We start from the raw sequence: 13,056 nt of genomic DNA, 5'->3' as shown, positions 1-13,056 counted from the left end.
ACCACCGTACTCAGGAAAAGTAGTATAATGTGTTTTGGGGTGTATTTTTACACATACCCATGCTGGGTGGGAGAAATTTCTATGTAAATGGTCAATTGTGTGTAAAACAAATCAAACAATTGACCATTTACATAGAAATTTCTCCCACCCAGCATGGGTATGTGTAAAAATACACCCCAAAACACATACTACTTCTCCTGAGTACGGCGGTACCACATGTGTGGCACTTTTTTACACCCTAAGTACGCTAAGGGGCCCAAAGTCCAATGAGTACCTTTAGGATTTCACAGGTCATTTTGCGACATTTGGTTTCAAGACTACTCCTCACGGTTTAGGGCCCCTAAAATGCCAGGGCAGTATAGGAACCCCACAAATGACCCCATTTTAGAAAGAAGACACCCCAAGGTATTCCGTTAGGAGTATGGTGAGTTCATAGAAGATTTTATTTTTTGTCAAAAGTTAGCGGAAAATTGATTTTTATTGTTTTTTTCACAAAGTGTCATTTTCCACTAACTTGTGACAAAAAATAAAATCTTCTATGAACTCACCATACTCCTAACGGAATACCTTGGGGTGTCTTCTTTCTAAAATGGGGTCATTTGTGGGGTTCCTATACTGAACTGGCATTTTAGGGGCCCTAAACCGTGAGGAGTAGTCTGGAAATCAAATTTCGCAAAATGACCTGTGAAATCCTAAAGGTACTCATTGGACTTTGGGCCCTTTAGCGCAGTTAGGGTGCAAAAAAGTGCCACACATGTGGTATCGCCGTACTCGGGAGAAGTAGTACAATGTGTTTTGGGGTGTATTTTTACACATACCCATGCTGGGTGGGAGAAATAACTCTGTAAATGGACAATTGTGTGTAAAAAAAATGAAAAAATTGTCATTTACAGAGATATTTCTCCCACCCAGCATGGGTATGTGTAAAAATACACCCCAAAACACATTCTACTACTTCTCTTGAGTACAGCAATACCACATGTGTGGCACTTTTTTGCAGCCTAACTGCGCTAAGGGGCCCAAAGTCCAATGAGCACCTTTAGGCTTTACAGGGGTGCTTACAAATTAGCACCCCCCAAAATGCGAGGACAGTAAACACACCCCACAAATGACCCCATTTTGGAAAGTAGACACTTCAAGGTATTCAGAGAGGGGCATGGTGAGTCCGTGGCAGATTTCATTTTTTTTTTGTCGCAAGTTAGAAGAAATGGATTCTTTTTTTTTTTCTTTTTTTTTGTCACAAAGTGTCATTTTCCGCTTACTTGTGACAAAAAATAATATCTTCTATGAACTCACTATGCCTCTCAGTGAATACTTTGGGATGTCTTCTTTCCAAAATGGGGTCATTTGGGGGGTATTTATACTATCCTGGAATTCTAGCCCCTCATGAAACATAACAGGGGGTCAGAAAAGTCATAGATGCTTGAAAATGGCAAAATTCACTTTTTGCACCATAGTTTGTAAACGCTATAACTTTTACCCAAACCAATAAATATACACTGAATGGTTTTTTTTTTATCAAAAACATGTTTGTCCACATTTTTCGTGCTGCATGTATACAGAAATTTTACTTTATTTGAAAATTGTCAGCACAGAAAGTTAAAAAAATCATTTTTTTGCCAAAATTCATGTCTTTTTTGATGAATATAATAAAAAGTAAAAATCGCAGGAGCAATCAAATAGCACCAAAAGAAAGCTTTATTAGTGACAAGAAAAGGAGCCAAAAATCATTTAGGTGGTAGGTTGTATGAGCGAGCAATAAACCGTGAAAGCTGCAGTGGTCTGAATGGAAAAAAGTGGCCGGTCCTTAAGGGGTAGAAAGACTGTGGTCCTCAAGTGGTTAAGCCCCCCTCTGCACCATGCAATAGTAGTCTTCGATTGCACATGCAATCGATAAATCCAATTGAATTTGACGCAATCGAAGGTGCCAAATAAGCAACATTGTAGGTTTTCAGTCGATTTTTCGGTCGCATGAGATCGGATTCTCGAATGCAATCGGATCGGACAGGTTGGATTTTATCTCGTAGATCTCGAATGCAACTGCTGCATTCGAATAGTTTGTTGCTGGGTTTACTTTGCGATCGATCAATCTAACGCAATTGCTGACAAGCTGCCTATAGCCCTGGACAGCCGTGTGATCGGAAATGATCGGAATCGAAAGAGAAATCACATATGTTGGGATGCTTTTTTATGCCGCGGTCGATCAGATCACCGATTCTACTGTCGAACCCGATGATCGATCGCAAGTAAGGTTGAACATGCTATTGCATGGTGTAGAGCAGGCTTTAGAGACACAGGATCAGCAGGAGAGTTAGGCAACTGGTATTTTAAAAAGGAAAAACCCATATCCTCCTCAGTTTAGGTTCCCTTTACGTATCATATATATCAGATATTTTTAGTTAACTCTGGCCAAATAAAACAAAATATCAAAATTAAAAAGTCTGCATTAAAACTTACTCAGAAGTAGGATACACACAGCTGACAACCATGACATTCTGCAAAAAGAGAGAAAACCAATGTAGCATATAGTTTAATTGTATATAGACACAGATAAAAGCAGGTTCATTTGCATTTCTCTTTAGAACACGAAGAATATTGCTCCAGTCATCCCTCTCCATAGCACAGGACATAGTGCTTGTAGGTCTAAGGCCTCGTTCCCATTGCGTTCCGATAGAGTGCCCATTTGCGCTGGGCATTTGACGTGTTTTTGTTTTGCGCTTCTCAGCGCATGGGTAGGCGCTGCGTTTTTGTTAAAAGCGCTTTTCCCAAGCAGCTTTGTAATTCACTCCCAACGCAAGTCAACTAGTGAACTCTTTGAACCAGAAAGAGAGTAAATACTAGGCCTGAATGATTTTAGGAAAAGATTGAATTGCACGATTTCTGTAAAAAATTACGATTTCTCTTCACGATTTTGGGAAAACGATGGATTAGCACATGGATGGTGAGTACAAGTAGCCCCAATATAGATAAAGCCCAGTATAGGTGCCCCCAGTATAGTTTAACCAGCTTTAGGTGCCCCAGTATAGGTAAACCAGTATAAGTGCTGCAGTACAGGTTAGCCAGATAGATAGTTGGTCTCCCCCTCAACGCTGCTGGTACCTACTTCAACTCCCAGCCCCCTCCTCCAGAAAGTCCCAATCCACCTCGCTGCATTTCCATGCTGTCCCCCTGCACAACACACTTTTCCCCCAGCACATAACACACCTGTCCCCCAGCACGATCCCTACCAGCACGACACACCTGTCCCCAGCATGGCTCTCCCCCCCCCCCCCAACCACATGACACCTGTACCCCAGAACATGACACTTGTTCCCCAACACTACTCCCCCCCCCCCCCCCACAGCACATGACAACTGTCCCCCTGCACGACTCTTCCCCCTCCCCCATGACACAATTGTCCACCAGCATATGACACAACCCCCCCCCCCCCCCACATGACACCTGTCCAGCACAGGACCCCCCAGCAGCTGGTGCGTGATTGACTGTTAGCCTGTGGCTCCCTTGGCCCCCAGGGTGTTTGCAGCTCGGGAGTGAGGGGGCGGACGGTACTCTACGCATCTGTTTGCAGAAGGCTCTCCTCCAAACGCCTTGAGTGCGCATGGAGCTGCAAAGCGTCTTTGCCGGCTTCACGTGACCAGCGGCGCAGCATCATGTGACCAACGGCGCCGCTCTCCTCTCCACGTGACCAGCGGCACCGCTCTCTTCTCCCAGCGGCGATGCGGATTGGGACTTTGTGGCGCAGGGGGCTGGGAGCTGGAGCAGAGAAGGCATCAGCGGCGGCATGGAAAACCGCCCACACTGACGATCTCAAGAAAGTCTTGCCGCTGATCGAGATTTCGGTTTAAAAAACGAAAATCGTTCAGCCCTAGTAAATACAATGAATTTATTCTTAAAAATGCAAACAATTGCTGTACAAAGCGATTTTATGAGCACTTTGCGTTTTTCCTATACTTTTTTTTTGAGGCAGAATACCCTCAAAAATGGTACAGGCACCGCTTTTGTCAGCGGACAGCAAACGGAATGCCCCAATGAGAACTATCTCAGTGGGAAGCATAGTGTAAGCGCATTTAGGGCACTTTTGAAAAATCGCTTAAAAAAATCCAAAGCCTCAGCTACACGGTACAATTTTCCACCAGACGGATCTATTAGATAGAACAAGAAATTGCACTGTGTGTAGATGTCAAAATTGTTTCAGATCAATTTTGCAATAGATTTTGCCTTGATCAGTACCCAAAATCTATTGCAAAATGTAACGCAATCCGAATGGACCGATCCATCTAATAGATCCGATCTGACGGAAAATTGTACCGTGTAGATGAGGCTCAAAAAGCGCTTGTAGTGTGAATGAGCCCTAAAAGCTCGTACACACGGCGGATTTTTCCAAACAACCAGTCGTTTGGACGTTTGAACATCAAATCGGGGGTGTATACGGTCGGTCCTTCACCTGATAAGACTGGATTTGACGTTCACCTGATTAGACTGAATTTGAACAATCCGCCAAGTAGATCCGTCAAAACCAGTCTTGTCAGGTGAACGAAAGACTGTACACACGCCCGATTTGACGTACAAACGACCGGTCATTTGGAAAAATCCGACGTGTGTATGCACCTTTAGTAAGATATCAATAGGCAGACTATAGATAATAGTTGGGTAATGCAAAGTATCCCGTGGAGGCTGAACTCTAGCTTTATGCACTTACACCTACCACCTAACCATTTTAGAACACCCACAAACAAGCTTTTAACATTTTAGATCCAATTTTAAGAATTGCTACAATACTTCTTTAGTCTCTGGGTAACCAGGCATGCATTTGCTTTATTGTCTGCTACTCCACTCTGATATTCTTTCCTCGGTCAGTCACAACATGGCTTACAGGATTAACGGATCCTGAAAACTTGAAATTGCTTGAAATTGAGGTTGTCTGAAACTGCCAATAAATGCTGAACAAACAGTTCATACTATGCATCAAACCGCTTATCTAAAGCTTAGGACGGATACTTTCTGTCCCGAAATTGTGGGAGCACCAGATATTCATGACAACCAGCACGGGGTGAATGGAGAAAGTCTATGCAGTATTGCATCTGCATTTTGTGGATGGTGTAACTGCATTATTGACAGCGAGACGATTCTAAAAACTGGTAAAATGTCCCATGACTGCAGGAAAGTAGTCCGCTACCTAAAGTTTGTCTTTTGTATACATCAGAAAAATGATTAAGACATTAAAACCTACCTTTTCCACTCCTCTAAGAAACTTTTCTGTGCCAGTGTAATTCCTCCGAGGGTCGGTGACTAGCTCACAGAGCCGCTGAATAGTGAATGGTGTCCTGCAGTGAATAAAGGCAGCAACATCCAGTTAGATACAATATTGGTTGTCAATCCATACAATGGTTTTAAAATTAATGTATTTAGATTCTCATTTCTAACACGTGACTTGTATGGGCTTTAGAAGCCTGTGCTACACAAAGTGGTTTGAAAAGGGATTCCTGACCATGTACTTCAAAGAACAACTTTACTCAATGTAAACAAAGGTATAGGTTTGTCTTTAGAGAATAATAAAAAGTTAACAACCTCAAACTTGGGATGAACCGATTTTAAATTGGTATCTGTAGCCTAAAGGTACGTACACACGTCTGATTTTTCCGAGCGACTTGTTCAAATCGGTCGTTTGAACGACAATTGGACGTGTGTACGTTCGATGTTGGACTGTCGTTCAAACGACAGTTAGGTCCGTACATGTGTACAAACTACTTTATGAATTACAGGGCAACTGGAGTGAGAGAGACGTGGAGGCTGCCATGTTTACTTCTAAGCAATACTAGTTGCCTGGCTATCCTCTGATCCCCTGCCTCTAATACTTTTAGACACAGCAGATCGGGTGTTTCTGACATTGTCAGATCTGACAAGATTAGCTGCATGCTGGTTTCTGGTGTGATTCAGACACTATTATAGCCAAATAGATCAGCAGGACAGCCAGGCAATTGGTGTTCTCTAAAAGTAGATAAATATGGCAGCAAATATATCACTTACTTCAGTTCCCCTTTAAATGACTGATCAAACGACTTGTTGTTTGAATGTCTATTAGGTGGACACTAAAGGTACATACACACGTCTGATTTTTTTCCAAACAACTGGTTGTTCAGACCGGTCGTTTAGACATCAAGTCTAAACGACAAGCTTGGCAGATAGTTGGACAAATACAGTTTCGCTCTCCTGAGCGTCTTCTGAGGCAATGCGCATTGCCTCAGAAGACGCTCAGGAGAGCGAAACGGTCGTTAGGCGGCCCCCACCGCTTCCACCTCACCCCACAGCCACCATAGTAACGGGTAGGACCATTTTTATTATGGACTCTGTCATTATGCAATCTGCATGAAGCCTCAGAAATAAAGCTTTTTTAATGCTATCTTGCTTGCATGTGCCGACTATCTTCTCGCTTTCTACATACTATACTCTGCTGCAATCCAAGTCTGAGCACGCAAATTGAAGCATGACCTGTTACTATAACCTCTAGCAACCATCTATAGCTTTCAAGCACGCCATTCTCAAGCAGCTGCAGTGCCGGTTCTGTTGTGTTTACTTTTTCTTGTAGTAATGTTAATGTTAGATGGCTTATGGCCATTCAGAAAGCAACAAAATCAATCATTTTAATGGATTATTAACCAGCTCGCATTCCTAGGTTTTTACCCCTTAAGGTGGCCATACACTGGCCCGATTCCCGGCCGTTTCGACAGCAGATTCGATCCTGGGATCGAATCTGCTGCCAATCGTTCGCGGTAAACGCCGCCGACGATCCGATTTCCTCCCGAAATCGGATCGGTCCGTCAATCGCGCCGTGCGGGAAATTACCCTCGATCGCCCACGGGTAAAGTGCGCGTCGCTAGCGGCGGCCGATCAGATGAAAAATACATTACCTGATGCGGGCTCCCGGGCGTCTTCTCCGCATCTTCTCAGCGCTGCACCCGCTCCATCCCGGCGCTTCCTGGGTCACTGCAGTGACCCAGGAAGTTCAAATAGAGGGCGCTCTATTTGAACTTCCTGGTCACGGAGTGACACAGGAAGCGCCGAGATGGAGCAAGAACAGAGCGGTGCAGCGTGGAGAAGATGCCCGGGAGCCAGCGTCAGGTAATGTATGCGCGGGGGGAGGACAGGCGGCAGGAGCAGCTGAACAGATTGTGATCGGTTTCAGGCTGAAATCGATTCACAATCTGTTTGCAGTAAAGGCAGCCATACGATCCCTCTCTGATCAGATTCGATCAGATAGGGATCTGTCAGCTGGTCGATCTGATGGCACATCGACCAGTGTATGGCTGCCTTTAAGGTTCCTGACATTTTTGACACTTTAGCTGTGTTGCCTTCATACAGCAGTACCTTTTTAATTACTTATACCATCTTAGTGCTATACATATTGTTTTTTCAGGACAATCTAGGCCTTTTTTTTCCTTAACAAAAGATTTCATTGTGCAAAATTCAATTAAAACATTTGTAACATATAAAAGTGGTTACTTTCAACAAGCATGACATGTGGAAGTGATCTTTTAAGATAGAAGCATATTACATATACAAAAATGAGAAAGTCATTGTATCGAGGTTGGTAATGAAATGACTGTCGATCTTATACTATACACATAGTAAATATTAGTTCCTAACATAATAAAAACAAAAAGAATAGTAAACATTGCATCAGGAACTTCCAATGTAATTGGCAGTTAAGTATGGACTTTAAGCAGGGCTGAGTGGGAAATACAAAAGAATTAACATATTAAGAGTGCGGGGGGGGGGGGGGGTGACTACTTATAAGGGTACCAGGGGCAACTGTTGAGGAGATCAGCTCTGAGTCTAAGGGGCTACATTGTGAGTATTCATAATTTGTACATACTCATCTTTAGTCTGAAAGTCTATCCACAGGGCCCAAGTAAGGTAGTGTTTATCAAAGGAATTTTTCTGTAGGTGAGATCTCTCTTCATATTCCATAACAGAATTTATAGCTACGAACCATTCTTTCAGAGAGGGGTGGATCTCCAATATCGTGGGATAGGACCTTTGGCAGCATTAAGAAGGAATGGGAGTACTTTTTTTGTATTTCCTGGAGCTCATACTAGTTTTATGAAACAAGAGCACCCAGGGGTCTCTATCTAGAGAGACATTGCTATTTTTTGTATGAGCACCAGGACATTTTCCCAATAGATCTTAATGGCTGGGCAGGTCCACCATATATGTAGCAATGTCCCAACTTCGCCACACTCTCTCCAGCAAAGGTTAGATGCTTCAGGGCTAAACTTAGAGAGAGTAGAGCAGGATATTAGCTTATAATTAGCTTCTTAGATTTTAGAGCTTATAGAGGAGACATGAACTAAGTCTAGAACCTTGTCCCTTTCCGTTGTCGAGAGGGTAGATCCAATCTCTGCCTCCCACTTATCCAGGAAAGGAGGACAATCTTTATAGGACTGATCCAGAATGATATCGTAAAAAAGTGAAATACCATGGGTAGGTCTGGTGTCCTGTAGGAAAATTTTAGAGAGGGGAGAGGGGGAGCTGAGCGAGTCTCCTGAGATATGTAGTGAGGATATGAAGTGATGGAGTTGTCTCCAATGCCACCTGTCAAATGGCAGGGTTACAGATTTATTTCTAAAATGCTCTAGGGAATGTAGGGTGTGAGTCGAGGTAAGTACTTCAGACAATCTTAAAACACTGTCTGCATTTGAGGACCATTTGGTAAAAATAGTCTGGCCCGGAGGGAAATGAGGGTAAACCAGTAAGAGGCATATGAGGGGATAATAATTTTGTGCCATATAATTTCTTAATTGTGGAATGCCATACTCTCAGGGTTGTGAAGACTGCTGGATAAGCTATTTTCAACCGTGAGATTTTGGATTCTGGGATCCAGATTAGATTCTTCAGGGAGTGAGAGGCAGAGATCTGTTCCAGTCTAACCCACTTTCTTTCAGAGAGCGAGAAAGTCCAGTCCAGGACACGGTTTAGATGAGTAGCCCAATAATAGAATTTCAGGTTAGGAGAGCCAAGACCTTCTTTATGCTTTTTTTCTATACAGTGTCGCAGCACTTAATCTACTCTTCCGATTTTTCCAAATGAAATTTCAGAATTTAGAGTAGTTTCTGGAAGAATGAATTGGGAATATGAATCAGGAGCATTTGCAAGAAGAAGAGTATTCTTGGTAAACCGTTCATTTTAAGAGTGGCTATCTTTCCTAGCCATGTAATACCCAGAGGGGACAACCTGGTCGGGTCAGAGTCAATGGTACGCAAGATAGGAAGGAAATTATAAGAGAAATGTTGTGTATAAGATGGGCAAAGATGGATGCCTAAATATTTAGGGAGCGTGGTTGCCATTTAAAGGGAAAGGAGTCTTGTATAGATTTTAATATTTTGGAAAGTCGGATCAAATCTAAGGGTTCGGACTTGCTCCAATTTATTTTAAAATTAGAAAGTGAACCGTAAATCTTCATTTCTTTTAGAAAGTTAGGAATGGATATATGAGGGTTAGTTAAAAAGCAAAGAATGTCGTTTGCATAGGCTGCAAGCTTATTATGCATATCTCCTATGGTGATGCCCGTGATGTCTGGGTTCATTCTGACAGATTGAAGAAATGGCTCTAGAACCAGTGCAAAAATGAGGGGTGAAAGAGGACATCCTTGGCGGGTGCCATTTTTGATATGAAAAGGGTCGGAAAGAATACCATTGACTCTGACCTTTGCAGTAGGCTGTGAGTAAAGGGCACGTATGTATGATTGAGCCTTGGGTCCTATTCCAAATTTGTCTAGGGTGGCTTTCATAAAGTCCCAGTCCACTCTGTCGAACGCCTTCTCCGCGTCAGTGGATAAGAGAAATGCAGGTAATTTAAGGAGTCCGACCGAGTGGATCAGAGCAAGGGCTCTAGTAGAATTATCCCTGGCCTCTCTCCCAGGTAGAAAACCCACTTGATCTGGATTGATGAGTTTAGGTAGTAAGGGGCCCAGACGGAGAGCCAACACCTTAGCAAAAAGTTTAATATCTCCATTGAGCAAGGAGATAGGTCGATAGCTTTGACAAAGATTAGCATCTTTTCCCTCTGTGTATAACCGAAATATGAGCTCTTACTGCTTAAACAGAGAAAGGGCACTGCTCCGTGATGGAATTAAAGTATTTCTGTAGGGGCGACAATAGAATTTGGCTATATGTTTTATAATAGATAGTTGGCAGTCCATCTGGGCTCTGGGTTTTTTTTTTTACCGTGGGTTTTTTTTTTAAGGGCCATATAGATCTCATATTCCGTTATTTCTTCATCTAACAGTTTTTTTTCAACTTGTGACAGTTTTGGCAAATTTTAATAAAGGTATGAGATAATTTTGCGTTTCCTAGCCATACATAGCTCTGGGGATTCTTCAGCTCTAATATTATAGAGAGAAGAGTAGTATTCCTTAAAAAGGGCTACAAAATCCCTGTAAAGGACTGCAGTTTTTCCATCCTGCGATTTAATCTGAGCTACATAGTTTGTTTACGTAATGCCCTCGATAGCATACTTCCTGACTTGTTTCCCCACTCATAGTATTTAAGTCAAAACTGAGTAGAAAAGATTTGGCTTTGGAGTCAAGACGAGCGTTTAGTTTGGCCTTCAAGATGGTCAGAGCATCATGCTCAGATTGTGAAAGATTGTTTTAGTCTATTTTCCAGGGTAGCAATCTGGGAGATGAGCGGAGTGGCGATGGCCTCAAATTCCTTTTTCTTTCTGCTGCTTATCTGTATGAAATGACCACAAATGAATGCCTTATGGGCTTCCCAAAGAGTAGAGCGTTTGATGTCAGGTTAATCATTTCTTACAAAGTAATCAGCTAATTTAGTTTTGATATCTGAGACCACTGCTTGATCAGAGAGGAGACTCATTTAAACGCCATGAGTCAGGTTTCTTGTAGGGCAGCAGGAGATTGAGGTCAAGTGTACCCGAAGCATGGTCTGAGATGGTTATGTTATGTATTTTGGCTGAGATTACTCTAGGGAGATGTACATGTGCCACAAAAATTGTATCGATCCTGGAGTGAGAATAATGAGTCAAAGAATAGAAGGTAAAATCCTTCTCTTGTTGAACTGTAATTTTCCAAGTATCCATCAGTTGGGCGTCATGGAGTAATAGTTTGATCTGTCTAAGTCCTCTATAAGAGATAGTTGATTTGTGGGAAGAGTCGAGCTTCTCATCCCAGATCATGTTGAAGTCTCCTGCTACCACTACAACACCCTCCTGGAAGGAGATGAGCTTTTTCAAGGGCCCAAGGTTTTGGCATGTCCAGAGTTAGGAAGATATACTGATGCTACCGTGATTGTCAAACCCTGGATTTTACCTTTAACAATCAACCACCTGCCCATAGTATCATAAACTGAGTCGACTAGGACAAAGGGAACCCCAGAACGCAAGCCAATTGCCAATCCTTTATTCTTAGTGGAGTTAGAGTTGGAGTAAAACCATTGAGAATATTCTTTGGAACGGAAACCATTTTTATCTCCATCAACAAAATGGGTCTCTTGGCGACATGCAACATCTAAATTGAATCTGTTTAACTAGTTCAGTACCTTATACCGTTTGACCGTGGAAGTAGCTCCTTTGATATTAAAGGAGCCTAATTTGAGCTTTTGAGTTGCCATCTTAGGTCTTGGAAATAGGTCTCCCTGGCCCCAGTCGACCCCACATCCCATTCCTCAGCCCCGCTGTAATGTTAAATAAGGAGTTCCTGATGCCAACCAGAAGGAAAAAAAAAATGAAAGTAAAACAAAACAGAGAAGAGTAAAAACTAAAGAAAAACATCCATAAGCAAATGTGTGAGTACATGCAGATCGTTAATGACTATGAGCAAGTAAAGCATATAATTGTGGAGGGAATGTACCAAATAGGTACTGGTCTTATCACAATGTGCGCAGCAGCAGCTGGGCACATTTGTAAGAGTTCCTGTGGGGACATTTCAGGATAATCAGTCATAGTGCGAACAGAGCCGACTGCTCACTTTGGTCTCAGCCGTGAAAAAAAGAGAGGGATATGTATATGGGTCAGAATCCAATCTGTCCGTTTCTAGAACCAGAGTTCGTGGCATGGTAACATGAATAGGAACAAGGAAAATTCAAACTTTTCTTTTGAAGAAACAGTATTCCGAACAGGGGAGAGGCAAAGACTTTAGAAATTGGAGCTTAACGGGGGGAGCCCTGTGGAGAGGTTTGCGGAGATCCCTTTTAGAGCCATGCTTCTTATTGTTAGAAGGGGACCCCTGTTCCATAGGAGTAAAGTCTATCTCAGTTAGTTTAGGGCACCAGTCCGGGATATTTATTGTACCCAGGTTTAGGGCTGTGCACAATTCTGAAAGTTCTTCCAGGAAACGAAGAGAGGGCATTTTACCCTCATGGCGCACGAGTAAGGCAAAGGGAAACCCTCATCTGTACAGGATGTTACGGGAACGAATCGCCTCCAGCACTGGTTTAAAAATTCTTCGCTGTTGTAGTGTCTCAAATGCCAGGTCTGGGAAAAGCTTGATTTTGCCCCATCAAACTCCAGCTCGTTAAGTGCTCTAATTTTACTGAGTAGCTCTTCCTTCTCTGTAAAGTAATGCAATCTGAACATCTCGTGGAGCTGTATCAGTGCGAGTACGTGATTTGAGGGTTCTGGACACAATCTGTAGGTGTGTTGACTCCGGTTTGCCCAGAATTCTATTAAAGATAGTACGGATCACTGTCTGTAGATCCTCGTCTGAGGTAGCCTCAGGCAGGCCCTTCAATCTCACATTGTTCCGCCTTTTGCGGTTTTCCTGGTCTTCCTGCTTATAAAGTGATTGCCTAATAAGGCGACTATGGTCAGCTAAAGCTGTATTGATCTTATTGATGGCCGTATCATGATAAAGTACTTTGTCCTCCACCACCTCAACCCTATGGCCAATGTGTGCCATGTCCATTCTGAGGCCTGCTTTCTCCGAGCGGATCACAGATTCCATTTTATTAAATAGGTGGTCTAAGTCAGCTTTAGACGGGGGCCGAGTCCCGTACTCACGATCAGGAGAGTCCGCTCTGGAGTCTGTGCGTAGGGGAGGCG

At 42.9% G+C, this 13,056-nt stretch overlaps 1 protein-coding gene across 1 annotated transcript in view; it reads right to left on the bottom strand.

The window, feature by feature from the left end:
* The window catches only part of PPP4R2 (protein phosphatase 4 regulatory subunit 2), a 75,963-nt gene that overhangs the window by 25,033 nt on the left and 37,874 nt on the right, over positions 1–13,056 (bottom strand). Inside the window, exons 4-5 of the mRNA XM_068254946.1 lie at positions 5,231–5,324; positions 2,458–2,495 (exon numbers count right to left, since the gene is read on the bottom strand). Of these exons, the coding sequence (XP_068111047.1) occupies positions 2,458–2,495; positions 5,231–5,324 (132 nt within the window). The remainder of the gene's footprint in view (positions 1–2,457; positions 2,496–5,230; positions 5,325–13,056) is intronic.

Source organism: Hyperolius riggenbachi, chromosome 9, assembly GCF_040937935.1.
Source record: "Hyperolius riggenbachi isolate aHypRig1 chromosome 9, aHypRig1.pri, whole genome shotgun sequence".
Lineage (NCBI taxonomy): Eukaryota > Metazoa > Chordata > Amphibia > Anura > Hyperoliidae > Hyperolius > Hyperolius riggenbachi.
Note: the sequence above shows the minus strand (reverse complement) of the source record. Positions and strands in the feature narration are given on the sequence as shown.